At 45.1% G+C, this 20954-nt stretch overlaps 1 protein-coding gene across 5 annotated transcripts; it reads right to left on the bottom strand.

Moving 5' to 3' along the window:
• Positions 1-1529: 1529 nt before the first annotated feature.
• Positions 1530-19745, bottom strand: LOC118380034 (transcription initiation factor IIA subunit 1-like). Of its 5 annotated transcripts, none has more exons than XM_052524140.1 (13): positions 19534-19745; positions 14811-14912; positions 14419-14578; positions 10373-10411; positions 10108-10172; positions 8635-8710; positions 8432-8473; positions 8019-8170; positions 7045-7179; positions 6327-6794; positions 4002-4091; positions 3020-3123; positions 1530-2675 (listed from the first exon to the last, which is right to left on the bottom strand). In XM_052524140.1, the coding sequence occupies exons 1-13, from the start codon at positions 19561-19563 to the stop codon at positions 2564-2566; spliced, it is 1575 nt and encodes a 524-aa protein (XP_052380100.1). In that variant the 5' UTR covers positions 19564-19745; the 3' UTR covers positions 1530-2563. The 5 variants fall into 5 exon arrangements, with proteins under 5 accessions (XP_052380100.1, XP_052380101.1, XP_052380103.1 ...); XM_052524141.1 differs by having other exon boundaries at positions 8037-8170; XM_052524143.1 differs by having other exon boundaries at positions 1530-3123.
• Positions 19746-20954: the final 1209 nt, after the last annotated feature.

Here is a 20954-nt window from a genome sequence, read left to right as displayed (position 1 = left end):
TTGACACTGACAGTGCAGATCTCCCACTGGCTGTACTGATCGATACATTGACAGTGCAGATCTCCCACTGGCTGTACTGATCGATACATTGACACTGACAGTGCAGATCTCCCACTGGCTGTACTGATCGATACATTGACACTGACAGTGCAGATCTCCCACTGGCTGTACTGATCGATACATTGACACTGACAGTGCAGATCTCCCACTGGTTGTACTGATCGATACATTGGCACTGACAGTGCAGATCTCCCACTGGTTGTACTGATCGATACATTGACACTGACAGTGCAGATCTCCCACTGGCTGTACTGATCGATACATTGACACTGACAGTGCAGATCTCCCACTGGCTGTACTGATCGATACATTGACGCTGTACTGATCGATACATTGACACTGACAGTGCAAATCTCCCACTGGCTGTACTGATCGATACATTGACACTGACAGTGCAAATCTCCCACTGGCTGTACTGATCGATACATTGACACTGACAGTGCAGATCTCCCACTGGCTGTGCTGATCGATACATTGACACTGACAGTGCAGATCTCCCACTGGTTGTACTGATCAATACATTGACACTGACAGTGCAGATCTCCCACTGGTTGTACTGATCGATACATTGACACTGACAGTGCAGATCTCCCACTGGCTGTACTGATCGATACATTGACACTGACAGTGCAGATCTCCCACTGGCTGTACTGATCGATACATTGACACTGACAGTGCAGATCTCCCACTGGCTGTACTGATCGATACATTGACACTGACAGTGCAGATCTCCCACTGGTTGTACTGATCGATACATTGACACTGACAGTGCAGATCTCCCACTGGCTGTACTGATCGGGTGCTGAATCAGAAGACCGGATCCACAAAATAGTAAAACTCTCAGATAAGCGTTTTGAAGACGTTTTTACAATAATTGTATCTATCCATTCATTGGTAGATTCTTTACAAAGGTGACAGTCAACAATAGGATGATTCAGGATTAGGGCATGAAGCAGACAGATTGAAATCAGAGACATATAGACTCGGCACTCTCAAGAGAAAATAAAAACATCCTTTGGCCTTTAGTGTTCGTTCTTCATCATGATAAAACAATATTAAAACAGAGACAGGAGGGGAGCTGGACTGCTGAACACCGTGGCTATCACTATCAACTAGATAAACAGGAGGGGAGCTGGACTGCTGAACACAGTGGATATCACTATCAACTAGATAAACAGGAGGGGAGCTGGACTGCTGAACACAGTGGCTATCACTATCAACTAGATAAACAGGAGGGGAGCTGGACTGCTGAACACAGTGGATATCACTATCAACTAGATAAACAGGAGGGGAGTTGGACTGCTGAACACAGTGGATATCACTATCAACTAGATAAACAGGAGGGGAGCTGGACTGCTGAACACAGTGGATATCACTATCAACTAGATAAACAGGAGGGGAGTTGGACTGCTGAACACAGTGGATATCACTATCAACTAGATAAACAGGAGGAGCTGGACTGTGAACACAATGGATATCACTATCAACTAGATAAACAGGAGGGGAGCTGGACTGCTGAACACAGTGGCTATCACTATCAACTAGATAAACAGGAGGGGAGCTGGACTGCTGAACACAATGGATATCACTATCAACTAGATAAACAGGAGGGGAGCTGGACTGCTGAACACAGTGGCTATCACTATCAACTAGATAAACAGGAGGGGAGCTGGACTGCTGAACACAATGGATATCACTATCAACTAGATAAACAGGAGGGGAGCTGGACTGCTGAACACAGTGGATATCACTATCAACTAGATAAACAGGAGGGGAGCTGGACTGCTGAACACAGTGGATATCGCTATCAACTAGATAAACAGGAGGGGAGCTGGACTGCTGAACACAGTGGATATCACTATCAACTAGATAAACAGGAGGGGAGCTGGACTGCTGAACACAGTGGCTATCACTATCAACTAGATAAACAGGAGGGGAGCTGGACTGCTGAACACAGTGGCTATCACTATCAACTAGATAAACAGGAGGGGAGCTGGACTGCTGAACACAGTGGATATCACTATCAACTAGATAAACAGGAGGGGAGCTGGACTGCTGAACACAGTGGCTATCACTATCAACTAGATAAACAGGAGGGGAGCTGGACTGCTGAACACAGTGGATATCACTATCAACTAGATAAACAGGAGGGCACTTTTAGTATGGACCATCATAACATGTGGCAGGAATATCATATCAGTGACATGGAACCAGATCTACAAGCGGATGAAGATAATAACATCAACCTTTTTCAAACAGCCATCTCAACTCAATACACTGGTGTCAACTTCACTGTGTGGTGCCCAGTCACTGAAAAAAACTGGGATTGACTGACGTGTTTCCTAGCCAATCACTAGGCACACAACTGGGATCGAAAGACTCCCTTGTCCAATCACTGGATATTTTATCTGACCTTTGACCCGGATTCAAACCTATTGGCATAAAGTGTTTAGGGTGGGTCAACTCAAGTCAGTGGTTATATCTGGTCCACTAGAAGTGGGAGTCAGGTCAAAATGGTGAATTCAGTCAAACAAAGAAACTTAGAAGATTTCTCCATCGATCCCTCGGCCGTGCTGCATGGAATCCTCAGTGTCTTGTCTTGGGAGGCTTGTAGGCTATTGGGTGTTAATACAGATATACCATTCATACAGATGTGCATCAGTCAGTATCACAGTTTTGGGTGGTGTGTTACGTTTATTTCCTTCCCAAACCAGCCCATCCCAGGTCCTCTGGCTGAAATATGATTCCCTGGGTCATAGTTATTGATGAGTCTCTTTCTCAAACTTGACAGAAGGTTCCAGAGTTCCTTCGTGGTGTTTTTGTTGTTGTTGTGTGTTCCTTTTTCTGTGTTCCAAATGGCACCCTATTCCCTATGTAGTGGCACCCTATTCCCTATGTAGTGCACTATATAGGTAATAGAGTGCTATTTGGGACGCATTCTTTGTGCTGTGTGTTTTACCACTCTGCGTCCCCGATGGCTTTGGAGAAGACGTAGTCTCGGCCGTTCAGGTTCATGATCCCATCCTTCAGGTGGAACTTCCATTTGTTCTTACTTCTGTGTATCTGAGGGGGAGCCAATGGGCATTAGGAATGTGGGCGAGGGCAGCAGACTGGGTTATCTCTCTGACTACAGTGTGTGTGTGTACTTCTGTGTATCTGAGGGGAGCCAATGGGACAGTGTCAGTGTGTGGAGGTTAGGAGGGGAGCAGATGGGGATACCAGTCACACACACACACACACACACACACACAAAGTCTGGGGTTTCCTCACTGTGGTTTCTCCTATACAGGAAGTCTGGGGATTCCTCACTGTGGTTTCTCCTTTACAGGAAGTCTGGGGTTTCCTCACTGTGGTTTCTCCTTTACAGGAAGTCTGGGGTTTCCTCACTGTGGTTTCTCCTTCCTATACAGGAAGTCTGGGGTTTCCTCACTGTGGTTTCTCCTTTACAGGAAGTCTGGGGTTTCCTCACTGTGGTTTCTCCTATACAGGAAGTCTGGGGTTTCCTCACTATGGTTTCTCCTATACAGGAAGTCTGGGGTTTCCTCACTGTGGTTTCTCCTTCCTATACAGGAAGTCTGGGGTTTCCTCACTGTGGTTTCTCCTTCCTATACAGGAAGTCTGGGGTTTCCTCACTGTGATTTCTCCTACCTATACAGGAAGTCTGGGGTTTCCTCACTGTGGTTTCTCCTTTACAGGAAGTCTGGGGTTTCCTCACTGTGGTTTCTCCTATACAGGAAGTCTGGGGTTTCCTCACTGTGGTTTCTCCTTCCTATACAGGAAGTCTGGGGTTTCCTCACTGTGGTTTCTCCTTTACAGGAAGTCTGGGGTTTCCTCACTGTGGTTTCTCCTATACAGGAAGTCTGGGGTTTCCTCACTGTGGTTTCTCCTTTACAGGAAGTCTGGGGTCACACACGCGATAATGTAATCCGGAGATATCTTACCTTGTCATACTGGCACACCACCACATTTTCTGTATCAAACAGTTCTTGGTCCTCCTCGTCACTCACATCATCTTCACTATTCAGAGGCTCCTGAGACAGAGTGAGGGACGGTTAATAATACTCTAAATCCAGTGTTTCCCCTATACTCTACTACTACTACTACCACTATTAATAATTATTATTCATATTTTTATTTATCATCATCATCAGCCTAGACACACTTTTAAGTTAAAGAGTGACAAGTTACAAGTTACATAGCTTCCTCAGATTCTCATCAGATCGTCCGAGAAACATCCCATGTACATTAGTATGTGGACTGCTCCTTGAACATCTCTTTCCAATATCATGGGCATTAATATGCAGTTGGTCCCCCCCTTTGTTGCTACAACAACCTCCACTCTTCTGGGAAGGCTTTCCACTAGATGTTGGAACATTACTGCTATAACAGCCTCCACTCTTCTGGGAAGGCTTTCCACTAGATGTTGGAACATTGCTGCTATAACAGCCTCCACTCTTCTGGGAAGGCTTTCCACTAGATGTTGGAACATTACTGCTATAACAGCCTCCACTCTTCTGGGAAGGCTTTCCACTAGATGTTGGAACATTACTGCTATAACAGCCTCCACTCTTCTGGGAAGGCTTTCCACTAGATGTTGGAACATTACTGCTATAACAGCCTCCACTCTTCTGGGAAGGCTTTCCACTAGATGTTGGAACATTACTGCTATAACAGCCTCCACTCTTCTGGGAAGGCTTTCCACTAGATGTTGGAACATTACTGCTATAACAGCCTCCACTCTTCTGGGAAGGCTTTCCACTAGATGTTGGAACATTACTGCTATAACAGCCTCCACTCTTCTGGGAAGGCTTTCCACTAGATGTTGGAACATTACTGCTATAACAGCCTCCACTCTTCTGGGAAGGCTTTCCACTAGATGTTGGAACATTACTGCTACAACAACCTCCACTCTTCTGGGAAGGCTTTCCACTAGATGTTGGAACATTACTGCTATAACAGCCTCCACTCTTCTGGGAAGGCTTTCCACTAGATGTTGGAACATTGCTGAGGGGACTTGGTTCCATTCAGCCACGAAGGCATTAGTGAGGTTGGGAACTGATGTTGGGTCAGAGTTCCAATTCATCCCAAAGGTGTTTGATGGGGTTGAGGTCAGGGCTCTGTGTAGGCCAGTCAAGTTCTTTCTGTATGCATCTCGCTTTGTGCACGGGGGGCATTGCCATGCTGAAACAGGAAAGGGCCTTCTCCAAACTGCTGGCACAAAGTTGGAAGCACAGGATCGTCTAGAATGTAATTGTACGCTGTAACGTTAAGGACTCAGCGGCCCGAACCACTAAAAACAGCCCCAGACCACTATTCCTCCTCCACTAAACTACAATTGGCAACTATGCACTGGGGCAGGTTGTGTTCTCCTGGCATCCACCAAACCCAGATTCATCTGTCGGACAGCCAGATGGTGAAGCGTGATTCATCACTCCAGAGAAAGTGTTTCCACTGCTCCAGAGTCCAATGGTGGCGAGCTTTACACCCCTCCAGCCCACGCTTGGCATTGTGCATGTTGTTGTTAGGCTTGTCTACGGCTGCTCGGCCATGGAAACCCATTTCAGGAAGCTCCCGACAACAGTTATTGTGCTGACGTTGCCTCCAGAGGCCATTTGGAACTCGGTAGTGAATGTTGCAACCCAACCGAGAACAGGCGATTTTTACGCGCTACACGCTTCAGAACTCCTGTTCTGTTGTGTGGCCTACCACTTCGAGGCTGAGCAGTTGTTACTCCTAGACGTTTCCACTTCACAATAACAGCACTTACAGTTGACCAGGGCAGCTCAAGCAGGGCAGAAATTTGACGAACTTGTTAGAAAGGTTGCATCCTATGACGGTGCCACGTTAAAAGTCACTGAGCTCTTCAGTAAGGCCATTCTACGGTCAATGTTGGTCTATGGAGATTGCATGGCTGTGTGCTCAATTTTATACACCGGTCATCAACGGGTGTGGCTGAAATAGCCAAATCCACTAATTTGAAGGGGTGTCCACATACTTCTGGCCATGTAGTGTAACTAGCTTGTAATCTTGGAAGTGTAGCCAACCTTATTAATAGATGCATGTAATAATTGTTATGTAAAGCTAAACTACGCTAGCACAACTATTTATCGGGATAATATAGACTTGGCTGGTGATGTCATGAGATCAAGATCAAATTAAACTGTCCTCGATTTACAGACGAGGTTAAAAGATTCATACAAACATTCTACGGTAAAAGGTTTCAGAAATGTTGGCGTCTTTCTCTCGTCTCATTGAGTCCTACCCACCTCCTCCACCTGGCCGTCCTCGCCATCTTTTTCCTTTTCTTCATCTTCCTCCTCGTCATACTCTTCCTCCTCATCTTCGTCCTCTGAGGACGTGTCCCCCGCTCCGTCCACCTGCAGCATCATAGGAGGCTGCTGCTGTTGCTGTGGGACTCCTGGTGCAGCTCCGCCCTGGACCTGTTGAACTTGTTGGACCTGCTGCTGAATCTGCTGCTGTTGTTGTGGGCCTCCTGGTGCAGCTCCGCCCTGGACCTGTTGTACTTGTTGGACCTGCTGCTGGATCTGCTGCTGTTGTTGTGGGCCTCCTGGTGCAGCTCCGCCCTGGACCTGTTGTACTTGTTGGACCTGCTGCTGGATCTGCTGCTGTTGTTGTGGGCCTCCTGGTGCAGCTCCGCCCTGGACCTGTTGAACTTGTTGGACCTGCTGCTGGATCTGCTGCACCTGACCGGGCTGGCCTGTCATCTGCATTACCTGAAGAAAGGGATGGGTTGAGAAGGGTGGGTTAGTGAGAGATGGTTGAATGTGGGATGGGGTGCCCCAGCAGAGTAATCATGATCGTCTGTATAATAACATCCAAAATTCCCTTTTTGAATCTGCATATCTATAGCTTGTCAAGAGCTGAATGTAAAAATATATTGAATATAGCTGTACTAAAGCATATTTTATCCAAATAAACACTGTATAATACGCCGTGTGTAGTGACTAGTGAGTAAGGTCTGACCTGTGCATTCTGATGGACCTTGTTCCCAGTGAGGATGACCTGTTGAGGCTGGATGATGACTCCTGTCTGCTGGGGGAGGCCTCCCTGTAGAGGAGCCAGCACCTGGGGGAGTCCTCCCTGGAGAGGAGCCAGTACCTGAAGGGGAGGAGTACAGCAACATGGCATTACACCCCACACAGTAACGACCATTTGAATCCACCATTCAGTTTTCAATGGCACTTGTTCAATTGAAAACTGAATGAACCCCAACTCAGATCTACCACAGCTCTGACACAGGACCAAGGGTTCTGGATGTGGTTAGTGAGCAAGTGGCCTCAGAAAATACTATTAACTGCATGTTGTTGTTTAACTGTGAGTACCTGCACCAGGGGTCTAACTCCAGGGAGCCTACACCTGCACCAGGGGGTATATACCTGCATCAGGAGGCCTATACCTTCCCCAGGGGGTCTATACCTGCACCAGGGGGCCTATACCTGTACCAGGAGGCCTATACCTGCACCAGGGGGCCTATACCTGTACCAGGAGGCCTATACCTGCACCAGGAGGCCTATACCTGCACCAGGAGGCCTATACCTAGACCCGGAGGCCTATACCTGCACCAGGAGGCCTATACCTGCACCAGGAGGTCTAGCTCCAGGGAGCCTATACCTGCATCAGGAGACCTATACCTCCACCAGGGGGTCTAACTCCAGGGAGCCTCCACCTGCACCAGGAGGCCTCTACCTTAGGAAGACTATACCCGCACCAGGGGGTCTATACCTGCATCAGGAGGCCTATACCTGCACCAGGGGGCCTATACCTGCACCAGGAGACGTATACCTGCACCAGGAGGCCTATACCTGCACTAGGGGGTCTAACTCCAGGGAGCCTCCACCTGCACCAGGAGGCCTTCACCTGTACCAGGCAGCTCAAACTTTTACACACACACACACACACACACACACACACACTGGGAGGACAGTGATAGGACCTACCTGTGTGATGGGGCGTACCTGCTGTATGACGGGGGCCTGCCCACCGCCAGGCTGCATCTGAGGAAGGACCTGCTGCTGAAGGACCATCTGCTGCTGAGGCTGGATAATGTACTGGGTCCCGTTAGCCGCACGCAGCACCTGGAGGATCTGACCTGGGGTCAGGGACAGGGTAGAGGTGCCGTTTTAGAGCTATGAAGAGTATGTTCAGGATCTGACCCGAGATCAGAGGAGAGAGATGGAGACCAGAGCCCCCAAGACCCAGACCCAACCTCGTGAGACTAAACCGAAGACCCAGAGTAGCGAAACCATGACCAGATCAAGAACATTTTGAATGTTGAGAAACAAGTATATTAACAAGTCTGAAAAATTGTTTGTCATTCCTAAATGTTGCGGGGAGTATAAATTGTACACACCGTCCACTGTTTTAAGATATATAGTCTGGGGCAAATTGCCGCCTGATGTGCATCACCCGGGAAGGACAGAAGAAATTCAGGACAAAAAAAACAAAACAAATTGGTATTTGGTGAGGTAATCTTTCTGCATTTTATAATCAATCAATATGTACTGTTGTAATATATTATCAAGACTGGAGCTGGTGGGATGTTAAACGCTATACCTTGGCTAGTGATGAGTTGTTGGTAGGGACTGATTCCTGTTGGTAAGGCCAAGGTTGCTGCTGTGGTTGCTGCACTCTAGAGGTCAGGCATAGAAAACACATCACAAACCAGGCAAATAACAGGAGAGATGAGTACCCCTAGTCACTCATGTACTCACACAAATAACAGGAGAGATGAGTACCCCGAGTCACTCATGTACTCACACACATAACAGGAGAGATGAGTACCCTTAGTCACTCATGTACTCACACACTCACACAAATAACAGGAGAGATGAGTACCCCTAGTCACTCATGTACTCACACACATAACAGGAGAGATGAGTACCCTTAGTCACTCATGTACTCACACACATAACAGGAGAGATGAGTACCCCTAGTCACTCATGTACTCACACACTCACACAAATAACAGGAGAGATGAGTACCCTTAGTCACTCATGTACTCACACACATAACAGGAGAGATGAGTACCCTTAGTCACTCATGTACTCACACACATAACAGGAGAGATGAGTACCCCTAGTCACTCATGTACTCACACAAATAACAGGAGAGATGAGTACCCCTAGTCACTCATGTACTCACACACTCACACAAATAACAGGAGAGATGAGTACCCCTAGTCACTCACGTACTCACACACTCACACAAATAACAGGAGAGATGAGTACCCTTAGTCACTCATGTACTCACACACTCACACAAATAACAGGAGAGATGAGTACCCTTAGTCACTCATGTACTCACACACTCACACAAATAACAGGAGAGATGAGTACCCCTAGTCACAGACAGACAGACAGACAGACAGACAGACAGACAGACAGACAGACAGACAGACAGACAGACAGACAGACAGACAGACAGACAGACAGACAGACAGACAGACAGACACAGAGAGAGAAAGAGAGACACAGAGAGAGAAAGAGAGGAGGGGGGTAGAGAACTGCCGAGTGCAAAGCTCTTCAAGGTTTATCTGCTCTGTAATCTAGTCTGAAATCCTTAGCTCTCAGTAAACTATTTCCTGCGTGGCCTCTCCTCCTCTCTCTCTCTTCCATCTGTCCTCCAGCTGGCCTGGTCAATCATGCTCAGGGCCAGCTCTCACGTTTACACTGTATGTGAGTGTGTGTGTGGACAGGGGTCAGTGTATGTGTGTGTGTGTGTGTGTGGACAGGGGTCAGTGTGTCTCAGCTATTCTATAATCCATGGGAGTGAGTTCAAAGGGAAGCCACTCATAATGGTGAGGCTCTCATCATTGACACATGCATTAGGTCAGCCGGTGGGAATCTGTCTGCAGTGGTTTCATCGTGGATAACATTACAGATGCCATTGAAATATGACATCAATGAAAAACTGTCACTCGTAATGTCTTTATAATTGATTTGAATTCATTCTTCAAGGGTCCTATGGTGGGAAACTCTGGTCCTATACCTGTGGTCCAGCTACAGACAAACCCACTACTCCACTCACCATCCCTGTTGCACTCATATGCTGCAGAATTTTAGGATCCTGCACAATGACTTGCTGCTGGGGTGCTGTGGAGAGAAAGTATACAAATGTATTCAGTATTTATTACATTTTCTCAGTAATTATACATTTATGATACAGTTCCTTATAAATACTGTGTGTGTGTGTGTGTGTGTGTGTGTGTGTGTGTGTGTGTGTGTGTGTGTGTGTGTGTGTGTGTGTGTGTGTGTGTGTGTGTGTGTGTGTAATAATCATGTTATAATATTACCGCTGGTGACAGTAGGCCGGGTCGATTGCCAGCTCGTCACTGTGAATGAGAAAGGATTCTCTTTTCAATGCCTTCATTGTTCAATCATATAGTTTGCAGACACGATAGCCATTTGAAGTAGTTATTGAAATGTATTTTGAATTGGGCATCCTTAAAGCACCTGTTGTACCTGGGTTAATGGACATAACATGTTATAAGATGCATTGTGAGTATGGGAAGTATTATAGAAGGTCCTATAAATTAGAGAGAGTGTGGACAGAGTTAGCCGGCAGGGCAGGGGCTTTAAGGATGCCCAATTCAAGGTGGCTTTAGGTGGGCTAAGGTAGGTGGCTTTAAGTGGGCTACGGTAGGTGGCTTTAAATGGGCTACGGTAGGTGGCTTTAAATGGGCTACGATAGGTAGGTGGCTTTAAATGGGCTAAGGTAGGTGGCTTTAAATGGGCTACGGTAGGTGGCTTTAAATGGGCTACGATAGGTAGGTGGCTTTAAATGGGCTACGGTAGGTAGGTGGCTTTAAATGGGCTAAGGTAGGTAGGTGGCTTTAAATGGGCTACGGTAGGTGGCTTTAAATGGGCTACGGTAGGTAGGTGGCTTTAAATGGGCTAAGGTAGGTGGCTTTAAATGGGCTAAGGTAGGTGGCTTTAAATGGGCTAAGGTAGGTGGCTTTAAATGGGCTACGGTAGGTGGCTTTAAATGGGCTAAGGTAGGTGGCTTTAAATGGGCTACGGTAGGTAGGTGGCTTTAAATGGGCTACGGTAGGTGGCTTTAAATGGGCTACGGTAGGTGGCTTTAAATGGGCTACGGTAGGTGGCTTTAAATGGGTAGGTAGGTGGCTTTAAATGGGCTACGGTAGGTGGCTTTAAATGGGCTACGGTAGGTCGGTGGCTTTAAATGGGCTACGGTAGGTGGCTTTAAATGGGCTAAGGTAGGTAGGTGGCTTTAAATGGGCTACAGGCTTTAAATAGGTACGGTAGGTGGCTTTAAATGGCTTTAAATTTAAATGGGGCTGGCTTTAAAGGTCGGTGGCTTTAAATGGGCTAAGGTAGGTGGCTTTAAATGGGCTAAGGTAGGTGGCTTTAAATGGGCTAAGGTCGGTGGCTTTAAATGGGCTACGGTAGATGGCTTTAAATGGGCTAAGGTAGGTAGGTGGCTTTAAATGGGCTAAGGTAGGTGGCTTTAAATGGGCTAAGGTAGGTGGCTTTAAATGGGCTGGCTTTAAATGGGCTAAGGTAGGTAGGTGGCTTTAAATGGGCTAAGGTAGGTGGCTTTAAATGGGCTAAGGTCGGTGGCTTTAAATGGGCTAAGGTAGGTAGGTGGCTTTAAATGGGCTAGGTGGCTTTAAATGGGTAGGGTGGCTTTAAATGGGCTAGATGGCTTTAGGTACGGTAGTGGCTTTAAATAGGTGGCTTTGGGCTAGGTAGGTGGCTTTAAATGGGCTAAGGTAGGTCGGTGGCTTTAAATGGGCTACGGTAGGTGGCTTTAAATGGGCTACGGTAGGTAGGTGGCTTTAAATGGGCTACGGTAGATGGCTTTAAATGGGCTACGGTAGGCTTTAAAGGTAGGTGGCTTTAAATGGGCTAAGGTAGGTGGCTTTTTAAATGGGCTTTAAAGGTAGGTAGTGGCTTTAAATTAAATGGCTTTAAATGGGCTAAGGTAGTGGCTTTAAAGGTAGGTGGCTTTAAAGATGGCTTTAAATGGGCTACGGTAGGTGGCTTTAAATGGGCTAAGGTAGGTGGTGGCTTGGCTTTAAATGGGCTACGGTAGGTGGCTTTAAATGGGCTACGGTAGGTGGCTTTAAATGGGCTAAGGTAGGCCGGTGGCTTTAAATGGGCTACGGTAGGTGGCTTTAAAAATGTGGCTTTAAAAGGTAGGTGGCTTTAAAAATGTGGCTTTAAATGGGCTAAAGGTAGGTGGCTTTAAATGGGCTTTAAATAAGGTAGGTGGTGGCTTTAAATGGGCTTTAAATGGGTAGATGGCTTTAAATGGGCGGTAGATGGCTTTAAATGGGCTAAGGTAGGTGGCTTTAAATGGGCTAAGGTAGGTGGCTTTAAATGGGCTACGGTAGGTGGCTTTAAATGGGCTAAGGTAGGTAGGTGGCTTTAAATGGGCTAAGGTAGGTCGGTGGCTTTAAATGGGCTAAGGTAGGTAGGTGGCTTTAAATGGGCTAAGGTAGGTGGCTTTAAATGGGCTAAGGTAGGTGGCTTTAAATGGGCTAAGGTAGGTGGCTTTAAATGGGCTACGGTAGATGGCTTTAAATGGGCTAAGGTAGGTGGCTTTAAATGGGCTAAGGTAGGTGGCTTTAAATGGGCTAAGGTAGGTGGCTTTAAATGGGCTACGGTAGGTGGCTTTAAATGGGCTAAGGTAGGTGGCTTTAAATGGGCTAAGGTAGGTGGCTTTAAATGGGCTAAGGTAGGTGGCTTTAAATGGGCTAAGGTAGGTGGCTTTAAATGGGCTAAGGTAGGTAGGTGGCTTTAAATGGGCTAAGGTAGGTGGCTTTAAATGGGCTACGGTAGGTGGCTTTAAATGGGCTAAGGTAGGTGGCTTTAAATTATGGCTTTAAATGGGCTGGTAGGTGGCTTTAAATGGGCTAAGGTAGGTAGGTGGCTTTTTAAATGGGCTTTAAATAAGGTGGCTTTAAAGGTAGGTGGCTTTAAATGGGCTAGATGGCTTTAAATAGGTAGGTGGCTTTAAATGGGCTACGGTAGGTGGCTTTAAATGGGTAAGGTAGGTGGCTTTAAATGGGCTAAGGTAGGTGGCTTTAAATGGGCGGTGGCTTTAAAGGTACGGTAGGTGGCTTTAAATGGGCTAAGGTAGGTGGCTTTAAATGGGCTAAGGTAGGTAGGTGGCTTTAAAAATAGGTGGCTTTAAATAGGTAGGTAGGTGGCTTTAAATTAAATGTGGCTTTAAATGGGCTAAGGTAGGTGGCTTTAAATGGGCTAAGGTTGGTGGCTTGAAATGGGCTACGGTAGGTGGCTTTAAATGGGCTAAGGTAGGTAGGTGGCTTTAAATGGGCTAAGGTAGGTAGGTGGCTATAAATGGGCTACGGTAGGTAGGTGGCTTTAAATGGGCTAAGGTAGGTGGCTTTAAATGGGCTAAGGTAGGTGGAACAACCATACTCTTCATTGAAACAATGCTGAAACATCAATCTATGGGTGAGTCCATTGAAATGAAAGCAAAATTATATTGTAAATTCCAGCAGGCGATGGGGTGATATAGACTCTTAGAAGTACACATCTTTATGTTGTTAATTATCGTTAATGCCATCTTTGGTGGGCTTATTAATGATTATCAATAATTGTATGAAGTCATACTGTGTGAAGCTGTGTGTGAAGCTCAAAAGGCATTTCTCATGAATATTTTAACGTGACTATTTAAAACACACAAAAAAACATCTGATTAATAAAATATTTAAAAATCAGTCGTCTTCCTCAAATGAAGGGGATGATGACGCAATCTGTGCAAGAGGGAGGGAATCTGATTTCATCGGTCCTCAACCGGTGGCTCAGTCATTTCATTCAGGGTAAGTGGAGTTAGCCCTGAGTTAGCCTGCCCCGGAGCAGGTTAGTTCTGAAGGATTCGTTGCCATAGAAATTTACCTGGCTTAAAAGGTGAGCCGCTTTTGTTAGAACGGTTATCCCGAGTTGAACTCAGAGTTGACCAAAGTTACCTCGCTAACTCTTCAAACCTGCTTGGTAAAATACCCCTCTGGACACAGATTAAGCCAAATCCTAGTATTAAAAGCATAATCAATTGAGAATCTCCATTAGACATTATATCTTTTTTGGGGCTAGGACTAGGCTTAATCTATGTCTGGGAAACCAGCCCATTATGGCTGCGTTCAGACAGGCAGCCCAATTCTGATCTTTTTCCCACTAATATCCCACTGGTCTTTTGAACAATCAGATCAGCTCTGAAAAAGATCTGATGTGATTGATCAAAATACAAATGAGTGAAAAATAAAATAATTGGACTGCCTGTCGAACACATCAAATGTAGTCTACCGGGAACAACAGCGGTGGTGTGTCAGGGCCGATGCCTGGGACTCACCTTGCTGCTGCGGGGGCAGGAGGACCTGCTGTGTCTGGGCTTGCTGGGTAGCCTGCTGGGCCTGTTGTGCCTGCTGCTGGGCTGCTGCCTGGAGGGCAGCCTGCTCCTCTGTGTTGAAGCCCTCCACTGCCTTACTCTGCATTAGCTTGTTCTCCCACAGCTAAAGGACAGGGGAGGAGAGGGAACTTTAAAATGGAGGGTAGACTGTTGACCACCATTTTGACATTTGTATTGTCTATTCTACTTTTTACAAAACTACAGGGACAGAGAGGTTATCAGTGGAAACTACATCAAATGGGAGCTAAAAAAGGGAAACCAACACTAGCGCAGACAAGAGAGAACGACATTCTAGAATGGAATGTTACTAGAAGGAAGAGTTCTGTGTTCTGTACCGTTTTGAGTTCCATGAGGACCTGCTCGTCCACCCCCTCATCCAGGAAGAGCTCCCGGACCTCATTGATAACATCTTCAATCACAGACCTGTACAGTTTAGGCTGAGAAAACATACAGAGTACTGTTAGAAGGGCTCTAATGTATATTATAAACAGGGTAGTTTGAGCCCTGAATGCACGGGTATGACAAAAAATATCCACTATATACAGTGCATTTGGAAAGTATTCAGACCCTTTGACTTTTTCCACATGTTTACGTTACAGCCTTATTCTAAAACTGATTAAATAAAACATCTAAATAAATCTATCCACACACAATAACCTATGAAAAAGTGAAAACAAGTTTAGATGTTTGTGCAGAAATATCTTATTTATATAAGTATTCACACCCTTTGCAATTGAGCTCAGGTGCATCCAATCAAGTTGTAGATGTTTCTACAACTTGATTGGAGTCCACCTGTGGTAAATTCAATTGATTGGACATGATTTGAAAAGGCACACACCTGTCTATATAAAGGTCCCAGAGTTGACAGTGCATGTCAGAGCAAAAAACCAAGCCATGAGGTCGAAGGAATTGTCTGTAGAGTTCAGAGACAGGATTGTGTCAAGATACAGATCTGGGGAAGGTTAACAAAACATTTCTGCAGCATTGACGGTCCTCAACAACATAGTGGCCTCCATCACTCTTAAATGGAAGAAGTTTGGAATCACCAAGACTCTTCCTGGAGCTGTCTGCCCAGCCAAACTGAGCAATCGGGGGAGAAAAGCCTTGGTTAAAGGGGACCAAGGACCCGATGGTCACTGACAGAGCTCCAGAGTTCCTCTGTGGAGATGGGAGAAACTTCCAGAAGGTCAACCATCTCTGCAGCACTCCACAAATCAGGCCCTTATGGTAGAGTGACCAGACGGAAGGCACTCCTCAGTAAAAGGCACATGACAGCCCGCTATGAGTTTGCTAAAAGGCACCTAAAGACTCTCAGACCATAAGAAACCAGATTCTCTGGTCTGATGAAACCAAGATTGAACTCTTTGGCCTGAATGCCAAGCGTCACATCTGGAGGAAACCTGGCAGCATCCCTACGGTGAAGCATGGTGGTGGCAGCATCATGCTGTGGGGATGTTTTTCAGTGACGGGGACTGGGAAACTAGTCAGCATCAAGGGAAAGATGAACAGAGCAAAGTACAGAGATCCTTGATGAAAACCTGCTCCAGAGCAGTCAGGACATCAGACTCGGGTGAAGGTTCATCTTCCAACAGGTCAAGACCCTAAGCATACAGCCAAGACAACGCAGGAGTGGCTTAGGGACAAAACTCTGAATGCTCTTGAGTGGCCCAGCCAGAGCCCGGACTTGAACCCAATCAGACATCTCTGGAGAGACCTGAAAATAGCTATGCAGCGACACTCCCCATCCAACCTGACAGAGCTGGAGAGGATCTGCAGAGAAGAATGGGAGAAACTCCCCAATAACAGGTGTGCCAAGCTTGTAGTGTCATACCCAAGAGGGCTTGAGGCTGTAATCACTGCCAAAGGTTCTTCAACAAAGTACTAAGTAAAGGGTCTGAATACTTGTGTAAATGGGATTTATTTTTTTAATCTATTTTTGCTTTGTCATTACAGGAGTATTGTGTGTAAATTGATGAAGAAATCAATTATTTTAATCCATTTCAGAATAAGGCTGTAACATAACAAAATGTGGAAAAGGGGAAGGGGTCTGAATACTTTCTGAATGCCCTGTTTACAAAAGTATGTGGACATCCCTTCAAATTAGTGGATTCAGCTATTTCATCCACACCCATTGCTGACAGGTGTATAAAATCGAGCACACAACCATGCAATCTCCATAGACAAATATTGACAGTAGAATGGCCTTATTGAAGAGCTCAGTGACTTTCAATGTGGCACCGTTATAGGGTGCAACCTTTCCAACAAGTCAGTTTGTCAAATTTCTGCCCTGCTAGAGGTGCTACGGTCAACTGGAAGTGCTGTTTTTGTGAAGTGGAAACGTCTAGGAGCAACAACGGCTCAGCCACAAACTGGTAGGCCACACAAGCTCACAGAATGGGACCAGTGAATGCTGAAGCACGTAAAAATTGTATGTCCTCGGTTGCAACACTCAATACCAAGTTCCAAAATTGCCTCTGGAAGCAATGTCAGCACAAGAACTGTTCATCATGTGATGTACTTTTCACTGTTCTACTCACCTTGGTGACCAGTGTATAGCAGCAGTAAGGCACCTCAGGGGTTTGTAGTATATTGCCAATATACCACCGCTAATGGCTGCATCCAAGCACTCAAGAGTTGTGTTGTGTGTAAAAACAGCCCTTAGCCGTGGTATATTGGCCATAATATACCACCGCTAATGGCTGCATCCAGGCACTCAGAGTTGTGTTGTGTGTAAAAACAGCCCTTAGCCGTGGTATATTGGCCATAATATACCACCGCTAATGGCTGCATCCAGGCACTCAGAGTTGTGTTGTGTGTAAAAACAGCCCTTAGCCGTGGTATATTGGCCATAATATACCACCGCTAATGGCTGCATCCAAGCACTCAAGAGTTGCGTTGTGTGTAAAAACAGCCCTTCGCCGTGGTATATTGGCCATAATATACCACCAACGGCATATTATTGCCTAATGTTAGCTGCGTGCTGCATTATTTAACGTTAACTGCATTATTGCTTAGGTATATTTATTTCACATGGTGACAACTGAAATGTACCACGGTAAAGAATGTTGGCTAACAAATTATCCAATATTTTTTATTTTTTTAAATGTAAATTTTGAGCTTGACTACCTTTGAACTTCAGGCGCACGTATTCAAACTGCATACCATAACATATTCAAAACATTAGTTATATAATATTCAGTTAGAAACGATTCAATTATGCAAGTAAAACATTTCAGTCCCCCAGTGAAAGCAAAGAGAAACATTTTAAAGTTATTTTCCTGCAATTCTGCACATTTAGCCAAGGGGAGTAGAGAAAATGCTGCCGTTCTAAAGCAAGTCTGCAGCAATTCAATACGTTTTACAATGGGGCAGAGAGATTTAGCTATTTTATAACTAATTTCATGCCGTGGGGCAGAGATAAAATGTGCAGTTGTACAGCATTTTTCCATAGGATGGAGGCAAATGTTTGCAGTTTTTAATATGACAACTGATGATCAATTGCCCCCAGTTGGTAATTCGACCATGCTTACTACACGTTTAGATACCTGGACGCTAGACTAATTGTCCGATCTAATTTGGGGTGATTGAGTGACTGCTGATGCACAACCAACATTTCAAAATTGCATCTTGTTTATTCTAACTCAACAGTAAATTGAGACTCTGACTGATTAATTTGGATTTTGTATTGGGCCGCCCGCCAGTTCCCCATCCCTGGGACACCTAGCTCTATTTAACACTGATGTTTCATGATAGCCATGGCATTGGCAGCACCTAGCTAACAGATCATCGAAAGACCAGCCCGCAAACGTGCATACGGGAGCTTTCACACCATAAACACCACACATCAATCGTTTCGCAATCAATCGGTATTTATGGTGTACTCAAAACGTAAACAACCGAAAGACACTGATCGGTTGTAGCTAGTTAAACTCAATCGGCCATGCACAAAATACACTAACATTTCAATCGACCATTATTGCCCCCAAACTAAAATGGTCGCATGGACAGAGGTCAGTGTCCTTATTCGTCGGTGTCCGTTGTGGTGGACCTCAGTCTCCCTCCCTACTATAAAAAGCTCTGATGTTTATATGTAGAGCCGGTGACGTGGCGTCGAGAAGCGCCTTCCCATCCCGGGCAGTCTATATTAGAGAGCCAATATGGCGGTATAAAACCGAGCTGCGGAAAGGAGGAGGGTCACAACCGTAGAGAGGACATGGACGCGGTTTATACCGAGCGGGGGTCAGCGACCATTGCCTGGTGCTCGGAGTCGCTATTTAAATGATGGATGTAAATTGAATTGCTGGCATCTAGATTGTGTTATTTTAGTGAGTTAATGTAATTTTAGAGATGGGGGCAAGCGAAAGAAACGTGTTTAATAGGAAAGAGGACATTTGGCTTGGGACGGCTTGCTGACGTTGCCTTGTTCGTGGGCTGAGGCATTGAACATGATTTGAAATGATCAAGCAATACTTTCTGGCTGACCGTTGAATTGTGATAAAATTGGAATTTAACATCCGCATTGGATGAGAAGGTGCTTCCAACTAACCTTACGTCGAGGCAAACTACTAGCTGTCATTGAATTGGAGGAACAATACCTTTAGTAATACCTAACACTAGACCCATTTCTAAACTAGGAAACACATTCCTCGAAACGCACCAGGTAATGTAGGCTGATGCATGCTAGTTAGCTGGCAGCCAAGATTGCAAATCAGTCTACATTGCAAATAAAAAAGGCTCAAGTCACATTTTACTATGTAGCTATGTCGTTAATTTAACCAAAGACTTGTCTTCTGGTTTAGATTAGCCCAGATTAGCAACGCCATTCACCAGCTGTATTCAGGAAAAATGCAGAGGATTCAAATGGTTTCGAAAAGGGGTAAAATGGCCGATTGTTGTACTTATGGCTATCATTTTTATTAAGGAGAACATCCACTGTTTGCCAACAACTCCCTAAAGTCCCTTTTAATATGCTTCCACTCAAAATGCCAACCTTTTTCTGGCAGCTTGCAGTTTGCCATCATCAGTTCTTACTGACTACCCTCTGACAATGATCCTTACCACTTGATTCGAGTTAGCCGAGCTCGCCATTACGCGTAGTGTAAAACCACACAAATCAAGCGAGGAATAACAGCAAAAAAATAAATTAAAAAACGATCTAAAACAACTGGGCACGACACTTAAAAATAGCCGGCATAACTTTTGTAAATAAAACACAGGTTTTAACGGTCTTATTTACAAACACGGACTCTGCCTCCCAAGCCGTCCTTCACCCGCCGCTGTCCTCCTTTATATACGGAGCATGGAGCTGCGAGTGCGCGAGACATAGGGCAGGGTCAATCCGGTCATTACCGCGAGATTCCGCGGGAATATCGTCCAGGAGAAAACAGGGACGAGTTCAGAAGGACACAACGTGTTGGAACGTTCAGATAGAAATGTATTATGTAGAATCATTCAAATGCATTTCTGACAAAAAGAACAAGGACTCATGTGTAGGCTCTATTAATGGAATTTCTATCTGCAACGTTCGACAACGTTTGGCAAATGAACGTGGTTCAACTTTAGCTTTGACAGTTACTGGAAAATATATTATTACATTGTGTGCTGGAAATTGCATGATTGAGAATGCTCACAAAATCAAATAGCTTTGTTTTACAATTTCTGAATTGTTTTGACGTTGAACTGACGTCTGAGCCCAGCGGACATTACCACACATGTACACATACAGGACACCCACGGTATAGACACTACCCCTGCCTACTTGTACATTCTGTATCTACTTCAATCACCACGTATCCCTGCACAATGATATGGTAGAAGTTCACACTGTATATAACTTAATTATTGTGTGATTTATTTCTCATGTGTTTTAACTCAGCATCGTTGGGAATGAGCTTGTAAATGATTTTCACTGTATTCGGTGCATGTAACAAATACCATTGGTCACATGATACCATGCTGTGTTTCCATGTGTTGCTGCCATGCTATGTTGTCGTTTTAGGTCTCTCTTTATGTAGTGTTGTGGTGTCTCTCTTGTCGTGATGTGTGTTGTTGTATTTTTTTATTTATGTATTTTTTTAATTTACCTCTTTTTTTCCCCCCAATTTCGTGGTATCCAATTGTTTAGTAGCTACTATCTTGTCTCAATCGCTACCACTCCCGTAGGGGCTCGGGAGAGACGAAGGTTGAAAGTCAATTATAAATTGTTCTTAACTTGTCTAGTTAAATAATGGTTAAATAAAACATTTGATTTGATTTACTCATTAAAAACTTTTGCGTACCCTCTCCCTTCGTAACTGTGAATTCCTTTATTCTTAGTGTTCTATTCACTTTGTGAACTTTGTCATTCAATACTGTTTGCAATCAAAGGTGATACATTATAATAGATAATACTAATATATTATTCTCCTCTTCCTCTCAGAAGTCATCCATTTCTTCCCCCAAGTGTTTTTTGCCAGTGACCGATTCAGGAGACACTTGGG

This window comes from Oncorhynchus keta, chromosome 8, assembly GCF_023373465.1.
Source record: "Oncorhynchus keta strain PuntledgeMale-10-30-2019 chromosome 8, Oket_V2, whole genome shotgun sequence".
Classification (NCBI taxonomy): domain Eukaryota; kingdom Metazoa; phylum Chordata; class Actinopteri; order Salmoniformes; family Salmonidae; genus Oncorhynchus; species Oncorhynchus keta.
The sequence above is the reverse complement of the archived record's forward strand: the minus strand, read 5'-3'. Positions and strand labels throughout refer to the sequence as shown.